The 22,247-nt window shown below is 38.3% G+C and overlaps 1 protein-coding gene across 1 annotated transcript; it reads right to left on the reverse strand.

The window, feature by feature from the left end:
• Positions 1-5,056: 5,056 nt before the first annotated feature.
• Positions 5,057-19,178, reverse strand: LOC139731884 (alkaline ceramidase 2-like). The gene is made up of 5 exons (XM_071642760.1): positions 18,744-19,178; positions 13,354-13,465; positions 9,816-10,072; positions 8,731-8,868; positions 5,057-6,568 (listed from the first exon to the last, which is right to left on the reverse strand). Exons 2-5 carry the CDS (start codon positions 13,441-13,443, stop codon positions 6,250-6,252), a joined length of 804 nt encoding a protein of 267 aa, XP_071498861.1. The 5' UTR covers positions 13,444-13,465; positions 18,744-19,178; the 3' UTR covers positions 5,057-6,249.
• Positions 19,179-22,247: the final 3,069 nt, after the last annotated feature.

The following is a 22,247-nucleotide window of genomic DNA, read 5'->3' on the forward strand; positions in this document are numbered from 1 at the left end:
GTCATAAATCTGCTTACGAACTGTATTGCTGCATTACAATTTGATTAAAACACATTTCAAATAACAAAATAAAACTTGCCTATAGTGATCGCGATTAAAACTTAGTAAAATTATACAAAAGAAGCTTACAATATAATACATGCATTTCAGGACTGCCATTAAATAAGCTTGATATAATTATGAATGGCAGCTAGTACCACATGGTATTCTATTCATAATTACATTGTACTAACTTCATTGCATGTAAAATCACACAACTCTTCTGAATATTAGTGTCAACCTTTCAATGTCAACACAAAATATTTACCTCTGAAATTTTCAGCTGTCAACACAACAGTTTTCATCAGGGGAATGATCCTTCCACACCCTGATCACATAATGGTCGATAAGCTGGTCATAGACTTTCAGAAGTTTTGTAGTTAACCCTTATGCCAAACTTGTTGAAGTTCCTATGCAAAGCATCAGAAACTCCTTTGATGTAAGGCAGTACAATCTGTCCTTTTGATGGAGTTGTAGAGTTCTGTGATGGTGTGTGACTCTTTCTTCTTGGGCTGGCTGATCTTATCAAAGGCCCACGGAGGATAGCCGCAGTTCAAGAGAGCCTTTTTGATGTCACGTTTTCCTTTCTCTACTACTTGCTTTAACCGCCACATGATCAAGGCAAAGACGGATAATTCCACAGATGAAGGCTATAGCGTTAACAACTGAAAATTTGGGAGGTAATCACCTTGTGTTGACATCAAAAGTTTAATGTCAATTTCAGATGAATTTCCAATACAGATGAGCTTCTACTCTAACACAGAAATCTTTTGAAGATATCTTGAGTGTCTATAGGTCTACCTCTTAAAGCTATAGCTCTACTACAGTCTACTATCAATCATCAATCACCACTGTACCACAAACAGAACAACTCATCCAATTTCTGGAACTTGTAAATAATTTTCACTGGCATAGTGCCATATCAAGATTAGTGCATACACCTTTAAACTCACAGCAACAAGACTTCACCATCTAGTACATACAGTGCGTAGCAGAATACATGGTTTACTATCATAAATACTAAATGCCATCTGACGATACAATGCTACTCTGAGATCATGAATTTCACAGTGGATGTACATGAAGGTATGGAACGATCACAAATAACTTAGCATCACACAAAACTGAGCTGGAAGAGTTGTCTTTGAAATGATAAAACTTTTTTCAGTTGATTTCAGCTGCACTTCACCTATGTAAATCATACATATCATACAAAGAACATGATGAAAACTTGTTTTGTGATCTTAGTTGCATAAACTGTCAAATAACAGCACTATGCTTTTGTCACTGCCACCTTTTGAAACCTGGAAAAGCTGGAAAGGTTTTGTTGGGGGGGGGGGGGGGGAGAGATATATATTCATGTATCAATTTTATTACATGTTTACATTTTTTTCTCCCTGCTAATAAGCGATTCTTGGAGATACAGTGTACTCACAGTTAATATGTCTCTCACCCAGTGATATTATTAAATTAAATACCCAAATGCAGGGAGGGGGTTATCATACAGTGCTGTCAGCACACATTAGAATACTGTATACGCCATATAATTCGCGAGTCTAAATTTTCGTGAATCAGGAATTCCTGTTGATCTCGCGAGTGGTTAAATTCGCGATCGTGGAGTCATGTAACTGAACAGAGAAATGTACAGGCGTACGTCACATGCACATTTGGATTAGAGTCAATATTTTTGCGTGTTTTTAATTTCGCGAATAGCATCGGACTAGTGAAATTCGCGAAAATAAGAACCTTGCAAAATGCTCGGTGTATACAGTAATCAATTTGCCATTGATCTTCCAGAATCACAGGGAAAGTTGGCAGGCCTGGGCCCTGTTTTATGAAGAGTTATAATTGATTATATAGTTGATTTCAATCATCAGTCTATTGCAGCCTGTGTGTTAAGGAAATTTAAAATCGATCTTTTGATAAAACAGGGCCCTGGTTTATCAAGGAGTAGACCTTCAAACTATAAGAAGAAATGACATGCAAGGGTGTGAAATTGCAGTGGTCCAAAATATACCACAGAAATGATGTATTGGTGAGCAAATTAATGCCTGACTAGTGAAAGCCTCTTTTGGGATATAGCATAAATCATGATGTGTTAGCAAACACCAAAACCTTCATATCAGGTGGTGATAACCACATTTTAATAACTACTTCAACATTCAATCAGGATCTGAGAACAGGTACATCTTAAATACTTGACTACTAGTATCTTCTACTACACAGCTGTCAGCATGTCCTTGAGACATGCATGCATACATGTACGAATCTGTCACCTTGGCAAAGCTGCCACATGCACAGCTGGAGCATATTCCTCGTTATGCTGACATGATTCTACATTTGATTAAATGTGAAACTTTTGCTGGGCCGAAACAAAATAGCTGACAAACGTAAAGGACAAAGTATGTCCAAACCCTAAATATGCTTTACCAACAGCTGTTTTTACAGCTAAAACCACAAACTGGTACATTTAACCATGAGTCATTTTGTTAGACATAATAATTATACATCAATAGCTGCCATAACATACTGTGCCATGACAACATCTACACAGTCTGCCAAGCATGGTAATAATAATAATAGTAATATTTTTTTTTCTTTTACATTGTTTTTATTGTAATTATAAACTGATCCATGAAGTTTTGTTACAGAGGTTATCAGGGACTTTTTGATTGTGTAGACAAGCACACCGTTCTCATTCTCTAGCAATGCCACGTGGCTGGGATCCACTAGGCACATCTACCTACTTAAAAACCCAATCTGATTTTTTTTTCGACGCATGTTCACCATATGAACGTCACGTCAACGTGGCACCGCTCCAACCCAGCCAGATTTTTACACCCGATGACATGATTCATCCTAAAATTGAGATACACAATTTGTAAGCATGAAATCTTTCGTGGAAGCATTCTTGATTCTGGTACTGAACATGCCAGAGAACATGAAGCATGCACAGTTTTTTTCAAAATGGCATCATCACGTCACAGTCCACTTTGTGGACATGCCAATCGAAAAGTCCTTATTGCACCTGAACAAAACAGTAACCACGTGCAAATGTGCCATGTGAGTATAAATTAATTGCCGTCTTCTTTATACACATCTTGCCTTGTGGCATCACTCCAACCCCTCTCTTTAAAATCACAATCACGTGTGTATGACACAAAATACAGTTTGTATATAATGTATTTTGCACATCACCACAAAACATGTCTTGGCGTTTGCATGCATTGCACATCTAGTTTTGCACAAATGCACTGCACTCGACATGCAGCATTTACTACTCCTACTGATTGCGGCAAGAAAAATGAACTTCAAAACAGACATGCCTTTCCATTTTGTATCTCTTCCACATACCAATACTGTTTATTTGTTGCTTTCCAAGTTTTCATTTTATCACAATATGGCAAGATCATTATGGACAGCAATATCATAAGGTAAAAACTGAGAATAGAATATACAGAATTTAGATTTGAAAATTACTGGAAGGGTTACCTTATAAAGTCAGAAGCAGGGGTATTTGTTTAAATTCAAATTATATTACAGAAGACATAAATATATGCAAATGAAAAAAAAAAAAAATTAGCAGACACTAACCTGAGTTTTACTGCTAGCAGATAATCGAATACCAAGAAAATTAATGCCAATCTTTAATCGGTAAACGGAATACAGACTGCACTGTCAAACAGGATGTTGAAGCAGCAGTGATGCAAGCTTCAACCACCACATGATTATGGTCAGAACTGCTTTGAACTTCCTCCTTTGGCCACATGTTGCCAACATTGCCCCATCCCCCCCCCAAAAAAAAAAAAAAGAAAAGAAAAAAAAAATGCCTGAATAGCTTTTTAAACATCACTTGTGATCAATATCTGTATTTCTGTATAAGACTGCATGCATATTGCACTCGTGTAAAAATCAGATAAGCCCTCAAGATGAACATGAAGGGACATCTATCGAGTTCTACATTATTCTTCCTTTTCATGACTATGTGGGCAAGAGATTGAAAATATTATCTGATACCAGTACACATATATTCTAGCACATCATCCATTAAACACTATAAATGGAAATGACTAATGGAAGAGATGCATAACACAGGCGAAAAATAGAGACTGATATTTTACACACTGACATATTATGGCATGACTTCAATTTGTGCTGCAGAGTAGAGGTGACTAAGGGAAACTGAAGAGGTGTGGATTAAAGGACTTTACATAATATCAAAAACTTCTGAGATGATTGAATTGAGTAATACTTGATTGTGATGGTGCTAGAGAGGTATATCAAATATGGAAACTTACAGGGAAACTCGCCTCTGTGATAATGACAACTGAAAAACACACACAAACCAAAAAATAAAAAATAAATATGATTAAACAAGAAGAGTGAAACTTCATTGAACTTGGGGGAAAAAGGGTGGCAATGGTGTCAATTTTTCAAGATTCTTAAAGATTGAACTTGGGCAAAAGAGTAACAAAGGTATCCATTTTTCAAAATTTCACCAAAAATTCCAAGCATATTTCTATCCCATTCATTTGGACACAAACTTTACTAAATTTCTTCATCAGTGCGAATGCAAGAAGTTACATGGGTCCTTCACATCATATTTTTAATTGTTCTACAATTGTTACAATTCTAATTCTAATAGCAATGATGATTTGTAAAGGGAAAGGGTGTGAGCTACTGAATAATTAACAAAAAACAATGATTTATAAACTTTTCTTTTTATGACAAAGTCAGAGAGATATATGGCAAGAACATCATTCCCTTGGCATATTTGTGTCTGCAATTGTGACTCTAAATACCACTCTTTACGGATTTTTTTTTTTTTTTTAAAGACTTCAAGAAGCCACAACTTTGTTGTTTGCTTTTTTCCCCAATTCAATCGAAGTTTTGCTCTTCTGCTGGTTGGAACCATGATTTTCAGTTGAACTTTGACACACAGTGAAGTTTCCTTGAATTGACAGTGTCATACTTCAATCGTGCCAAATGACACACTAATAATTGCATAGTACTGACTTACACTACATTCTTGTATTTACACAGGACAGGTGTTCTTCATACAGAGAGGAATGTTCAACCATGAACGATAGCTTGCTTCAAACAAATACACCCTTTAAAACCGAACAAGTTTTTAAGTAAAGATAGATGATACGCTCTGTTTGGTCAGCCAGCATACTACGTACAATACATATACTGTATAAGCTGTTATTTTCGCGAATTTCGCGAATCTCAGTTGGATCGCGAATTTAACAACACGCGAAATATATCTCCATGCACTAGGGTAATAGCGCATTTACGTTAGCGTCGGCGTCAGTTCCCGAAAACAACATCTCGCGAAAATGTCTATGACCTCCTCACCCGCGAAAATAACAACGTATACAGTATTGAGATGTCAGTTATCAAATTGATAGTACCTCAGTAGCTTTTTGTTTGTTTCTGTGCAAGTTCGTAACATGATTACAAAAGAGCAGTCCATGACGTCTACATATTTCATGCATACCTTTGTAACAAAAACTTTTCCTGATAAGTTTGCCAGAGGCTTGCTTGAGGTTAGCCTGACACAGCAGGAACTAAAATTGTCAAGTGAATTTCAATTCTTGATATGCATTGAGTATGATTATGAATGAGTGGATGGAATAGATTGCTATCAGGTCCTAAGAGAAAAGATATTCATAAAGTTGAATACACTATTTAACTGGCCTTTTACAAGTGAAAAATGCAAATCAAATACCAAGATCACACATACGGGTAATCACCATTCAATTATGTGATGCGACACTACGTGATTGAATCCACAAGTGTGTAAACAGAAGCATTTATTTTCTGAGAAACAATGCTTGTTACGGTTCTTCATCAACTATTTACACACAGTCAGAGCTGTGTGTGCACGCAATTCAAAGACATTCTGCTGAAGTATCAAAATAGCAAGGAAGACTGCACTGGCGCTATTATGCTAAAGCAAACATCACGATGCAAGTACTCTTTGATCGGGCATTGTAAATATGCTGACAGTGTTTGCCAAGTGATTATTTCTTTCGTTGATCAATCACTTCACAAGGGATGGGATTTTGACCTCTACATCAAATTACTGTTGCACAGCAAATTATACATTCTCATTTTTTTTCTGTATACTTCGAAATGGGTCTCCTGTCCTTCTTGATCAGCCTTTGCCTGCAGCATTCCATTTTGGCATTTTTGTCGCGAGGTTGCTTAGTCACCAGCCGGCTTGCTTCCCGCGCAGCGAAGGGTGACGTAGGGAATGCCTGCATTCACCCACGAGTCCTTGGGCCAGTAGCGCAGGACGGGCCCCATCTCGGGGCACTCGTTCATGGCGTCGAAGTAGGCAAAGAGCACGCAGGCTGTGTAGGCAGAGATGAAGACCATGATGTGCCAGGCGCAGTGCAGGTACGGCATCGACATCCGCTGCCAGAAGTCGCACAGGAAGCGGTCGCTGAGCCAGCAGCCGACCGACACGATCCACAGCACGGCGCACGTCCGCCCCAGCTTGGCGACACGTGGACACTCCGTTCTGTTTTAAAGCCAAAACAAAACAAAGCAACACTCGACTGATCAGCAGATGAAAAATATGTGCACTCTTACTATATGTTTGAAAGCTTTTAATGAAACTATTCTCTCATTACTAACGTACATTCACAGCTGGTTTTTTATTTTAATCCTCCTGATATGTAATGCTCCTGATAATAAAAATGTGAAATCAGAAAGAGGGACTATTGGTGAATGTTGCCTACATACAATGTACCTGTTATTCTACATGTGGCATAAAAATACATAGCAAATAGGCTTCTACATCTTGTATGATAATGCATTTATACTTTCCTTTGACCGATCGGGAAATACCAGTAAGTTCAATTTTCACTGGACCTCTCACAACACATGTAATGGGTACTTTATCTACTACTGCACTTAAAGCTAAAATTCAGGAAGTCTTCAATTTCACTGTCAGAACTGACAACTGACATGGTCAAGTGACCAAACTGGAACAAAATGCTGGCTCTCACGCTGTGCAGCCAAATATGAGGGTAGGGGCCATTCACAGGTAATGTCCATGGGAGGAGAGTCACTATAAGACCCACCCTTAACCTCCCACCAGACCTAATCCTTCAACTGGCTTTTTCACTTCTCTTTTTCGCATAAGAACTGGTTGGGGCTACTATTAAATGCACTGTCTATTTATCTGATGCTTAAGTTTTTGTAAAGATATACAAAAAACAAATAAAACACAACAAAGTACTGTACAATGTGTGCTTTCTTCAAAATCATGTGAAGTCATAAAATGAATCAGGAGGTCCAGCATGACTTTGGTAAGAAGTCCTCTTAAAGATTTAGAGGAAAATATTGCGTGTATAGAAATATGTCTTTCTCAACCTCAATAGCAAATCATACTCACATTACTTTATCACGAGTACTTATAACTTTGTTGCAGGCTTTCATTTAACTTCTTGTTGCCTAATCTAGTTTGTGCATAATTGCTCATTCCAAGGAGCAGTATTTAATAGTACATCAGGTATCCATATTAATGACAAAAATCTTTGGTCATAATGTCATATGGCTATGGGGCCAAAACTATTTATATCTAAACAGTTTCAAATTAAATTTCTAGTTTGACAAGTGGTACAGCAAAGGTGGTTCCAATTTGCAAAGCACAGTGGGGATGTCCTACACATTGTTACAGATATTCAGCAGTTGGGTCAAAATATCACACCATCAGATCTATGTATCCTAGATCTATTATGATGTTGTAATCAGGGGGCGGATCCAAGAATTCCGTTTAGAGGGTGCACCTTTACAAAATTAAGGGGGGAGAGCACGCGCCCCCATTTTTTTTTCCATTTCTTTTGTTTTAACAAAAAATAAAAGGGAAGCGCACGCCCGGTGCGCTCCCTCCGCCCCCCCCCCCCCCCCCCCCCCCCCGATCCACCACTGTTGTAATAAACCATAAAGCAAATCCAATCAACTTCAAAAACCATTGAATTAACCCGGTTAACAGTTTCGATACTTATAAACATATCAAACAGTAGCAGGGGTTCATGTCTTCTTGCATAAAGATAATACATCCTGGTGATCTTAAGACAAACTTATTTTATTTAAATTCCCTATCACACCTTCTCATAATTATAAAAGGGTTTCAATAAACACCTTTTAGAACATACACAAGAAATCATTAATCTGCTGAGAAAAAAAAAATCACATTAAACTCTGCTCGATATACTGTACAAACATTGTTTATTTAGTGGCATAATAAACTAATATTAAAGGGGATGGCTAGTAACTGATCAGTGGGAATCAGTGAGAATGCTGGAGGGTGATTGTTCCAATCCTTGTGGGATTCATTTAAGAGTACATTATATATCTACTGTTGTGTGAAAATTATTTGCTTCAGAATGGTCTCATATTCAAGTAATGTGTAGTTTAATGTTTCCAGGTTAGCGTGCCTGGTCAGTGACGGGACATTAATCAGCACATTACTTAAATATAAGATCATTCTGAAGCAAATAATTTTCACACAACAGTAGATATATAATGTACTCTTAAATGAATCCCACAAGGATTGGAACAATCATCCCCTATCATTCCCACTGATTCTCACTGTTCGGTTACTAGCCATCCGCTTTAAGTCAGTGCAGTGACTCTCCCTTCTCCTCACTTAGTTCTTTTGTAGGACAGTCATACCTTCTAAGTTCCAAGACCAGGACTACAATACAAGGACCGATGAAGGCCATCATGACAAAGGAGTTGACAGCAGGTCTTATGAGGGCCAGACCGGTGCTGGCAATGGTGAATAGCAGCATTATCATCTTGAACTTCTTCCTACAACACAAAGGAGAACAGAAGAAAAGGGACCACAGTTACAAGCCTACTTTTACGATACATTCGAAACTAGACCCGAGGGATCTCAACTCCACGCTATGACCCAGGGAGCTTGTAGAACTTTCACAAATCAAGACTATTAAAAAAAAGAAACAATCCTATGGCGTCTTTAATACTAGTTTATCGGGTGAAGCTTCATGTACATATTCAAGAAGTGTTCCATTGAATGATATAAAGAAGGAAAAAAAAACATAACAATGAAATGTATCATTTTACAGACGTACAACTGTATAAATTCTGTTACTTTCAAGGACAAACAGTACCATATCAACACGCATGTCTGCATTGTAATCATGTCTGCAAGCGTGATTTACTGGCCCCCACAGACAATCGCATGAAAACAAATTCACACCAAAGGATGTAAATTCAACAGATCCATACATCGCTACCTGCCTGTCATATTCAAAGTGATTATTTTATGCCAACAAAGAAAACCATCAAAGGATAAATTCAACAGATCCATACATCGCTACAAGTCTATCACATTCAGTGATTATTTCATGCCAACAAAGAAAACCCTGTTCTAATAAACAACAAGAAAAATTTACAAGAAAAATTAATATATGTTGATGTAGGGCAATTTGTCAATCAGTTGTATGAAAACATCTCGACAGAAGAATTTCATGAATTTGAATAATTACACAGTACCCGCTGCATGCTATACATGTAAGGATTAGAACCAACACTTGCTGTCGGGCGGAAGCTTTGTGGTCTAGTGGAGATGATGCCTGTTCGGAGATCAGGAGGTCATAGGATCGAATCCTGCTTGAGTACGTACACCCATGATTTCTTTTATTATGGCTACTACTAAAACACTGATCAATTCAGTGCTTTATAGGGCAGTTTGTCAATCAGTTGCAAGAACAAAGGGGAAGAGAATGTCATACCTGCTGCCTCTGATGTTGGCAGGGTAGTACCTGCGGGGGTACCAGAGGGCCACCCCACAGAGGACGACCCAGATAATGGCCACTTCGTCCAGCAGCTGGCCAAACATGCTGAGGGTGGCATGGAAGTAACAAGAGAAGGTGCCCACAACCATGAGCAGGATCCACATGATGTTGATGTGCCAGTTGAACCAGAGGGCGTACTGGCGGAAAAGGTACAGCAGGAGGGGCGGAATGACGAAGAAGAGCACATTGCTGATCTGTGATGCGGAAATGGATGCAAGATGGTTTGAGTGAGAGAAGATTAGCAATGGAGAGCAAGAACCCGTTAACCCAATTCAGGCCAGCGCGAGAGCCATGCACAAATACCTCAGGTTACCATCCACCTTTCCATGTGAGCGAATACAAACCAACAGTTTTCAAAATGACTAGTACTCCCTATTGACAAAGAAATGATGAAACACAGGCAAGTTATGTACGGTATCATTAAATAAAGGAGAAAAATGTCTGTACATGTTCAATATTGTATCATGAATCACTGTCATCAAAGATCTATATTCAGTGATTACAGCATTCAACAAAGTTGAACAGCTGCATCGCTGCTTTTTCACCTACACTACAGGCTATCCCATGTGGCCTCTGCGGGGGTTGTGCAAACTATAGGATATCCCATATCTGGGTTGATATGGGATAAAAGTCCATTCACACATTCTTCGCCAAAAGCATTCAGTAGGCCTTATGTAGAGCCAGAGCTCTGAATCTATGAGTTGATCAAACTCAAGCAAACATGGGATGCCTGAGTAAAGATTTAAGCAGGATTTGACAAACATGTAAAAAGTTATACCCATGATTTTACTTTAACTGTTCATGTGACATCCATATCTCGTGCATCACATGACCATCTCATGGGGGTCAATTGATTAATATTGCATGTGTAGCACCCTTCCTTTAGTTTAAACATTATGCATTGCACTTCAATGCAAACAAGCAACATTTTCACATGTGGGCATGATACAGTACGTTTAAGGACAAAAATACACTCCATAATCATTTACACTGTATGAAGAAGTAAATTCCTTCACACATACATAGTATCCATGGAAAAGGGGGAAAACCCCAACACTTGTATACAATGAAAGTTTACTGTCAGTGGTGGTTTCTCATAAGAGCCTCCGGGGTAAAACTCTGAGGGTAAAAGAATTCAAACACTCTAAATACATACATCTGCCAGCCATTTTATTTACTGATTATTTATTATTATTATTATTATTATTATTATTATTATTATTATTATTATTATTATTATTATTATTATTATTATTATTATTATCATTATTACTATAATTATTATTATAAATTATTATTATTACTATCATTACATGATGTATGTACCCCGGGTATACACCACATACTGTATTATGTGAGACTGTTATTAATGATTTCCTAGGCCTCACGAATAACGGCAGATTTCTTGTTTCCAGACCGTTAATCATATTTATACAAACATTGCTTTTGTTTTCTACATAGCAAGTATGGGTAGCTTTATCTGCGACAGACTTTTGTACGTGAGGAAACACTTATGAAGAAATTTATATTGAACTATTAAGACATCATAAGTACTGTAAGTGATTGGATCTATTCTAGGAGTTGCGTCTGCCTCCCTAATCTACATTAGGGTGTGTTTATGCTCAATTTGCGAAGGAAGAAGCAGCGTTTTAAAACGCTGATTCATAACGCTGATTCAAAACGCCGTTCATGGGAGCACTGTTTATGCTCACTTTCTTCGAGCCTTGGAAAGAGCGTTTGCGATTGCTTCGCTGACCTCAGCAGAGGCAGGTCAAATTGGGGGGCGTGCTGCGATCGGTGGCCTGGCCTGGGAGAGCAGCTGGGAAAGAAATGCGTATGCCCAGTACATGGGAAAACTACACAGGCCAGGGTAGCTGGCTGGCCGGGCGCGTGCTTTTTCACGTGAACCGGAAAGGCGTTTACATGACGTCACTCTAAACGCGTTTAGAAACGCTGTTGCGTTTATGCTTCCGCATCAAACGTGATTAGTCAGAAACGCCGATCGTAAACGCATCTTTTTGTGCATTTTGGATTGGCGTTTTGAATCAGCGTTTCTGTCGAAGTGAGCATGAACGCAACGGCATTTTGCACTTATAACCTTTCAAAACGCTGATTCTGGCCTGAAAAGGGGAAGCATAAACACGGCCTTGTAGTCTACAGCAGCACTGCGCAATTATATCACACCAATCGTTCAAATTTGACTAAGAAGGGATATCATACAGGGGTTTGAGAACAGATTGCAGTAGCTTTCAGCTTTATTCATTTTCAAAGATTTATCAACATTTGTGTCATTCTATACATAGGGCCTACATGTGTATTCGTACTTGCTCTCCTTACATTACAAATATTACTCCTTCTGTATCACAAAAATCAATTCCCTCGGAGATATAATTCTCACCATATGTTTGTATTTTGATATGTAGCCATACAGGCGGCACAGGGGTGACGATTTATCATCACAGCATGTAAAGATCAATACTCAGTCATTGGTTTCTCACTCACCCTCAACTGGCTTTTTTTCCAGGGAAAGCTATGTTCTAGGTTTGTTTATACAGTAAATATATTTCAATTCAGTAGTCGAAAATGAATAATTATATTGGGCCTGTCAGAAATGTCAACTGTTTTATTGTTATCTTTAATTGGAAAACTAATTCATCAAGCACCTTCATGAGGTATGCATCATAATTATTTCAGGATGGTGTGGAGTTTTAGCAAATCTTCAAAAAATGGCATTCATAAGCATACATTTGTACACTAATATACAAGAGGCTAAGAGATGCCTACATTTCCTTAGAAACACGATCCTCCCCCCCCCCCACCACCCCTGCAAAAATAATAATAAACACAGACGAATAAAAACATATTTGTATTTAGACCAGTATAGAAATGTAAAATGATTTACTGCGTGTGCAAAACAAAGCTACAGTGCCACTTTCACAGATTGGACCAATGACTGTAACATTTTACACTGTGTAGCCTCTTGCTCTCACAGTCAGTATACATGTATGCTTTAAAAAACTGATAATGCAAAATCTGCCTCCGTCAATAAAGCTAAAAGGGCACTTTTTTCACTGGTAGGAGTGGTACAGCAAGTCAGAAAAGAGAAAACAAGGAACACAGAGCAAAAGATATTTAATACAGCGTACAACACAAGCTAATATTTTACATAACTTACTGAATATGAACAGTATTTTGAAAATCTGCTAAAGATGCATACATACAATGTATAGGGCCTACCCTGGTTTACGAATAGTCCACAAAATTATATGATTTAGTTGTACATTAAATAGATACCGTTTCTCTTGGGCTTTTAATAGAACATTATCAAACTTACCAAAGGACAGACAAAAACAAACTGACAGGTGAAAATCTGATCACTGCCGCATGAAAATAAGAACACGCTCCACTGCATTAGCCTGGGAAAAGTTGCCACAGAGGTTTTCCAACAAAGAAAAAGATCCAAAGCATCACTTACCGTATTGTAAAACTCAGCTATCCCAGGATATATGGCGTAGTTGTTTTCACACCAGTCTATAGCGGCACTGCCCCTCTCCAAATTATCCATTTTCTGGTCTGATGACTGTCAACTGTAATTTACAGGATGAAAATTTATGGAGATGAATATTTACATCTAGGCCACAACTGCCAGTTACTTTTCATTATTTAGACAAGAGCCTTATGGTTTATTGCAGTAATTGCAATATGCTATATAGGAAATAGACAACTCTCAGTATTTTATTTGTACAGGCACAAGAGCAGTTACATAAATATTGTCTTTAATTTATACAAAGTTCAACTGAAATATAAGCAAGTATGCAACATAAATCAGTTATTGTGTGATGTTTCTTGATATGAATTTGTATCATGTTTAAAATAATGCAATAAGATCTAGATAAATACATTTTGTGTGTGTCTGTGTGTCTGTGTGTCTGTGTGTGTGTGTGAGACAGAAAGATACTGTTTGCACAGCAAAACTTGACTCTGTTTGGGTATCTTTGATAGGTGGCTCCAAACAGCAAAGAAAAGACCTGTATAGAATAGTTCATGAATTATCACAAAATTTGTTAATACCACAACTCTAAAAATAATTCCTACACTACAGAAAAAGTACAATCTGATAAGTCTGTAAGACCACACTGCAATCAAATAGGGCCTACATTTAATCAAGTTTACATGTTCTAGACACTGCTTAACAAACAGTGGCCACAGCTGTGTGTTTTAATTAATTGGAATCAATATCCCACAGACATACAATATGAGACCACTTGGTTGAATGTTATATTACATAAAAATACATAACAAAATGTGTTGGCTAGATACATGTACTTGAATCTTTAATAGTGGCTGGAGATGTACATATAATCATTAATCTCTTGAAAGTACATTGTACAGTGTATAACTTATAAAGTGAAGTTTTCACTCCATGTTGATGCTGGCTAGAGTAGATGGAGATTGTCAAAATAGTCTTTAACAAATCTTATCTTTATCACTGAGCTAAAGTGAGTAGAACACAAGTCCTTTTTTGATATTGTCAATTCTAAGATAGATAATGTGAAAATCTTTTCTTGGGAAAAGACAAAAAAAAAACATGTTCCCATGTTCATTTAAACCAGATGCTTAACATACCTGTAATAATTTCATGAAGGCATGTCAATGTACAAACTCAGCATCAGGGTTGCAATTGTACACCCCACTTTAATTTACATCCTGTAGGGTAAGCAAGTTAAAGTTCAATTTCAAGTTCAAATTTATGGCAAAGTTGGTATCCTGTTGTAACACGTAGTTCTCAGGACTACAAGTACTGTAGTACATGTACATGTAGAAGTTAATGTGGATCTGAATTGCAAACATCTCTTATCAAGCAATGAATGAGATATAAAATATATTAGAAAAATACATAATTATTAAAAAATCATATATTGTATTTACAAAGAATTACATTATTCATATTAGGTTTGGTCACAATTCCCTTTGATCTCTCAAGTACATTGTACCACTACATGTACATTCTTTATTTCATTTTTTCTCCCATCCAATCATTATTTCTTGCATTCCTTCAAGGAGATAATTTCAGTCAAGCATTACCCTCATTTCAATAGGGACTTCAGATTTGAACTGGACTGTATGCAGTTCATTACTCTCAGTCATACAGTTCTACGAGCTGCACTCAAACATCTTATGGAAGTGCTCAAGAAATGATCTTAGCATGTGGACAGGAAGTGAACCACATGCTGGAGAAATATTGCATCAAAAAGCAGCATGTACAACACAGTGCTGCTAGGGTGCTGAGAAGGGCTTGAGCTACAATACACGAACATGTACACTGCAAGTGCAGTGTACCGGTATCATTTTGTGATACTGTATTCACTGGGACACAGTTCATTCACAGGTCACCCCAGTCTATTTTTGTCAGTGTAGCATGCAACGTGCAACAGCAACATTGCCGTCTCTATTAGTCTCAGATCAAATCTGTGAACTCGATGTTAACTTAATGGATTTCAGTATGAGTATACCTGATACAGCATTGGTCTGATTTAGCCATTTATAATTCAAACTATACTTTCAAATAATATTACATGCTACCTTGACATTTTGAAATGAATACATGAAGATAAATTTCAGTGAAGCATTTAGATTATAAGTTAATATTAATATTTTCTTCTACCATTCTTTGTTAGAATATGCATTTATGAGACTATGGATGGGTATGTGTATCTCAACAGCATGTATTGAAGACATCACGACACATCATTTTGTTTCATGAAAATCCTACCTTTTAATTTGATTATTGTTCTGTATTTATAAGCCTACATGTGTAGATTCCTCATTTGTGCACTTGTATGTGCTTTGGGGATAATCAGAAAATCTTGGATGGTACATTGTAATGACTTTATGTATGTATTCAAAATATTGCATGTAATATTGTAAGAACAAATATTCTCATAAAGATGAGATATTGCAAGACACACAACTACACAGTTGTACTGTACTTGGGAGAAGTTTTAAATGAAAACATACGCTGTACATGTAACGAGCTTCGAAGTTCATTTTTCACAGAAAAGGTGAACAAGAATCAGCTCTGACAATATTGTACAAAATATGCAGATTTATTTGTTAAAAAGATGGATTTAGATATTTCACATAAAATCAATACGTTGTACTCCTTCTACTCTTTTTAAAAAAGATCAAGCACTGGCAGCTGGTATTTATCATGACAAATATTTTTCCCCTCTCAAACATGAGATATTTCAAGATATAAGCAGAATTATCTAAGCAATGTAAAATGAGTGTATTTAAAGTCTCACACTCAATATGTCAGACTTAGTGAACTTGGAAAAATCATGGCATGATTAAAATGCAATGTACATGTACAGTTGGTCCACAAATAATTTCATAAGATATGTCACTTAGAATCTAATCATTTGGAAATTAAAAAAAAAAAAAGAAACTGTTCCTTCTGTTATGGGACCCCTTCACAGTTTTCCAGTTAGGGCCAGCATCTCTGGAACTCTTTTACATCAAAGTCTTTATCTGTTGAACTGCAGCTGTAGCATACTTAGACTTCTTTGCCAGTAGTACCTGCCTGAGTAGTACACTATTCATGTGCATACATTTAATCAAATGAAAGCACATAATTCATATCCAAGATTAGAGCATCATGTAGCACCATCGATAACAGACAGTATCAACTACAAGTACTCTACCATGTAGTCACTAGTAGAGTGCAATTCAAACTAGAGAAGCACTCAGAGAGCGCAGACCTCCACCAACTCATTTCCACCCATATACGCACACAATTTCCCGATATAGAAGCCTTTTGTTTACGTCATCAGCTTCCAGCTGCACGGCGCCTTGCAGAGCACGCGTTTTAGTGCACATTAAACTTCCAGTGCAGTGCGTGCAGCTAGAAGTCCCAGGTACATTTACCTAAAATATGCCAAAAGATAAAAAATCCTTCAAAATATCCATAAGAATTGTTAGATCACTACCACAATTTAAACATCTGTTCGTTCTTTCATTATCGACTTCTCCTGCAAGTTTCATTCAAATCCGTTCACAATTTTTTTAATTATTTTGCAAACAGACAAACCAACACCAATGATCACTTAACCTCCTCCTTCCTTGGCGGAAGTAATAATAATCATAATGCTAATTTCTCTCTAGAGGGCTTAGTCTATAATTGCTGTTCCCACAGTCAATAAAGTGAAAGGTCTGCTTCTACTAGTCGTTGTCTGAAAATGTCAAACCCACCATATGAGATTCACGAAGTGCAACTACTCAAAAAATCTGATATTGAACAATTCAGAAAGTATGGTACCAGCAATAGATCAGCTGGAGGGGCCCTGCTCCTAATTTACTGTAAACGTCAATATTTTCACATGATTCATTTTTCACACCGAGCAGCTCAAAAACATATTCACGGGTTCTTGAATTTGTGCTGCCCCAATTGCTAACCCTTTCAAAATACGCAGAGAAATTTATTGCATTTACAGTAGTAGGCTTACAATTACATCAGCATCAGATACTGATGGTGCTGTTGATCATGCAGCAACATGTGAGCTTTCAGAAGGCAAAATTTTCCAAGACTTGTCTTTATACACTATAGAGTAAGTATTATTATTAAAGGGATAGTACAGTATTGGTGGAGATGAGAATTGGGCTTTGAACTTTTTGTGAGATAACAAGAAAATACTTATGATATGATACAAAGCATACCATTTTAAGAGGAATTCAAAGTTTATTTGATGAAAATTGGGTTTGGAATGACTAAAACATCCAAAAACAAAGTAAAACAAAGCATTCGTAATAAAGTGTGGGTCCCACACTTTATTAGAATTGCTTTTTTTGGATATCTCAGCCATTTCAAAACCAATTTTCATCAAATAAACGTTGAATTCCTCACAGAATTACATTCTCTCCCATATTTCATAAGAGGTTTCTCATTATTTCACAAAAAAAATGTTAAAAACCCCAAATTAGGTCTCAACCAAAACTGTATGATCCCTTTAAAGGTTTCACTCAATACAAACTGTTTCAAACACTACTAATATATTCCACATAGATCTATACCATCAAAAATACAAGGACTGGAACTCACTCCCACCCGACATCCAGAGCATAGTCAACAACGACACTTTTAAACTACATGCAACCAACTTTTCCCGTGAACAGTATAGAGCAATATTTATATTGCGCACTCCCTCTTCCTCCTCATTTGGTTCCAGACTGGGGTTCCAGAGATGGAACGTTGAGGAGTACAATGTATTTCGAAGAGGAAGAAGGTTGAACAGTTATTTGTCAATAAACATGAACCCGGCTGTCCCCGGCTAGAATATACCACATAGATCTAGATCAAGAATACCCCTGGGACGCTCCTTCACACATTATAGGCTACGGCCCAAACGTGAAGCATTCAGACTGGTCGCAGTTAGATGATCTTGAGGGCTAGACACTACATGAGTACTTAGTAATCAGAGTACAGTGCTTGCCTTATAAAATATAAAATTGCAGAGAGCTGTCGAGCTGTCTGAGCTAAAGATTAAGTGAGAAACAAGAGGGGGTGGAGGGGATAAAGAGGGTGAAGGAGGGGGAGGAATGAGGAGGGGAAGGACGGAAGGAAGGAGAAAGAAGATTGGATTTGTTTGGAGAAAAGGAGAAAGAGAATTGCGGGGCGGGGAGATCAATACTACAATACTAGTACTCAATAGAGGATTAATTGTGACTTTCGCAGTTTCGTATCATTCATTTATGGGCGCAGAAAGATATCAGAGAGGAGGAAGACAGAGCAAGAGGCAGTGATGAAAGAGAAAAAGGAGAAGCAACAAGAACTAGACATACACTAGACAAAGACCGTGTGATTTTTACCTGGGAGAACTTGCTAAATGCTAGAGATGAAATTTTGTCTTTGAAAGAGTTGAAACCCGCAGTATCCCCGGCCAGCCAGTGGCAGCGGCTCAAAACCCCGCGAGAACTGCACAGAACACTTTCCGGCGACTATCCGGCCAAACCAGCAGGCCGATCGTGGGGTGCAATCTTGCAGAAATTACCAAAAACAGACTATGGATTTTGCCCAGACTTGTAATGCTGTATACCGTGCGTAATCGTCGGTCGCATCCGTTTTCAGTGTCCCCTTCACTTCCAGCTTTTATTGCGTCTCGTTTCCTCACGAAATTCTGTGATCCTTCATTTTCCTTCCACCTAGACTTTGGAGGAAGTGAGCAGACTCCGTTGATCTCTAAATTTCTTTTGTTCAGAGCCACAAATTACACGCGTGTCGCGATTCTTGCGAGAGAGCTACCACTAGAGCCTTAGTAGAGGTTCACTCGGTGGTCCGTCCACTGATGATGACCCTGTCTCATGTCGAAATCTGTCACCACTCTTGACTAGCTGTCAGCTGTTTTCATTCTTTGTCTGTTTATTGCGTCACAAGCAGTAGGAAATACTAGTATTAGGGCTCCGATTAATGCGACCACAAAATAACTCGACCCCTAAACGAAGCGGCCCATTTGATTACGTTCTCTATGGGGTACAGTGTCGTCATGACGTCAAGAATGCATAGGGTGCAATAAATGAACTACATGTATGTTGTCTTGTCCGGATTGTGGTAATGTGGTTCTTTGGGCTCAGTGAAAGACTCAAGAAATACCCTTGGCAGCATTAATGTGATAGGTAGGCAGATCCAGTAGAAGCCGACTTCGGATTATGAACGACACAACACCGCACACACGCCTGTATCTAGGTTCTTCTGTCTACTGTCTGTATTTGGAGGCCGGCCAGGTTTGGAGGTCCTTCTCTTTGAACCTATACGTCAAACACCAAACTGGGTTTATAACAATATCAGAAGAAAAATGTCGATCTTTTGATTACTTACTCCCAACTCACTCGTGCAAACAGGACTACATAAATATCGCAACAAATAAAGAGACATATACACTGGCATTAGCATCTGGGCTGCGATTTAAAAACTGGCCCGGGAGGGGGCAGTTATGTTTCTGGTGCCACTTCCGAGTTTCATCAGTTTAAAAAAAGGGGGTGGTTGGACCCTATATTCCTACAATGTATTATGCAAAACACGCACAAAAAAGTGGGAGCCCGAGCGCCCCTGCCTCCACTGCGACAAAGTATAACAAAGCAACTATCATGGGGGGGGGGGGGACTGGCCTGTGAATTATATATACGCAATATCAAAAGGGAGGGGAGGAGGAGAGGGGGAGGTTGCCGCACCTCCCCCCCCCCCCCATCCCCCACTTGGGGGATGGGGGATGCGTATAATAACGGCAGCCCCATAGTCCCCTTTTGTTCGTTACACTCTTTTAGAAATGGAAATGATGACGAGCTGTCTTCTTTGTTGCGCGTACACATGCGCACCAGTGACCGAAATCTCGAAATCATGGAGAACTGATAATCATGTGAGCAGACGAGCAAATAACTTTGGGAAGTTTTGTCAGCATGTGACCATCATGGAGACACTTTTACGCTAAACGATGAGGCGACAGTGAACGCGACTTGCAACTCACCTCACATTTATTATTATTATTATTATTTTACTTTCTCAAATGACATATTCCCATATACGATTCCAGCAAGAGTTGCCTCTCCGGTGGGTATATGGACATACGATACAGCAGGACTGGGCCGGCGCAACCATTTTTCCCCCCCGAAGATTTAAGTTCTGACTGTCAGCCCCCCCCCCCCCCCCCCCCAGTTTAGCTATATGCAGGGAATAATGGGTGCATGATGCTCATTTTGTTGTTGTTATTGTTTGTCGGTTTGTTTGTTTGTATGTTTGTGTTGTGTTGTTTTGTTTTGTTTTGTTTTACTGATTATCAGGCGATGTCAGTAAAGAAAACGAATTGATGTTCCTGCTCTTTTCGTATAACTCGTTCCCGACGGGCACCTGGTTACGTGTGTGTTAAGTACACAAGTGGGAATTTAAGAATCCAGTATGAATTATGGAAAGGGTTAAAGTTGGTCTCCTCACTTGAAACAAACGAAGCGCCGCCCATGAATGTCATCATGTATTCTCACACCACGATAACCAGAAAAACAATAAACAAACACGATACGAAACAAAACAATGTATCTTTAATCGTTGACTTGCGGTGAATAAAAAAATAATAATAATGATATCGGTGTCTTAGGAAAAAGGTGCGTTTTGTGTGTTTGGGAGGGTAGCAACTTTTCAATGTATTCATGAATATTTCCTTGAGTGTACCGCAACATACCACTGGTTATGATGTTAAGGCATATATCATCATTGTCCTGACATCAGGTTCTATAATGTTTTTGGTAGACGACATGCGGATATACTGAAGAGGAGTAACAAAAGTCTAATCAGTCTATATAATAGCAAATTTAAAAGTGATATGATGACATCCAAAGTTATACAATATGGCGCGTGCAAGGGAGCGGAGCGACAGGGCGGGGGAGGGTGTGTGAGATTTTGCATTTTCACACATGAAAATCGACGATCTGCATAGATGGTGCACACTTTTTGGTGAAGTAAAATTTTGATTTTTTTCCCTATCACTATGAAAATACATATTCATAGAAATTAAAATTGCTATAACGATATCATCAATTCTTTTTCGCGTGTGCATCGAAAAAATACAGGGTTATAAGGGCCTACAAGTTTCAAGAGTGGATGGAAGGGGGTTGCGAGGGGTTACCCCCTTCCACACGACGGACCTTTTGCATTTTCATAAGTGCAATTCAACGATCTGGTGCATATATACACATATATTTTTGGAATATTTGGACTAGGTCAATCTCCACATTTTATAGCCATAGCCATAATCATCTCTATAGTCTATGGAGGGGAGGCGAGTCAGGAGAGAGTTTTGAAGGGATTAGGGTCTATCGGCCCCAAACCCTCTTTTACTTACCTGTATTTAGAATTAGAATGAAAATACGATTTTGTCTAAATAGAATATTTGAAAATTTTCATTTAATCTATGGATAGGAACCGAGCGAGGGAAGAGTTAAAGCTGGGCCATCCCTTTTGCATTCCTTCCCAAATAGCACAGAACATGATGTATTCCACCAGAATGACAAGACTATTGTAAAGTTATAACATTTCTGTGAAATTTGAAGGTTGTTAGCCGTTGAAAGTCAAATAATGCACCAAATGCTCACCATAACGTATTCTGTGATACGTTACGAGGCACAGCTGCATATACTAATCCTCCTGTGGTTGTAATATGATACTTATTTCGAGCAAACGATATGCATGTTAAAGCTGCCAGAAAGCCAGAATTCACTAGCTTCTTTTACTTTATTGTTATGTATGGCAAATAACAACACACCACTTACATGAACTACATAAGTGCATCACACAATCTGCAAAACTAGACTAGTAGTTTTGATTTG

The sequence above is a fragment of the Diadema antillarum genome, unplaced genomic scaffold (genome assembly GCF_040938485.1).
Source record: "Diadema antillarum isolate AM-2024a unplaced genomic scaffold, OU_Dant_1.0 seq00000386_RagTag, whole genome shotgun sequence".
NCBI lineage: Eukaryota > Metazoa > Echinodermata > Echinoidea > Diadematoida > Diadematidae > Diadema > Diadema antillarum.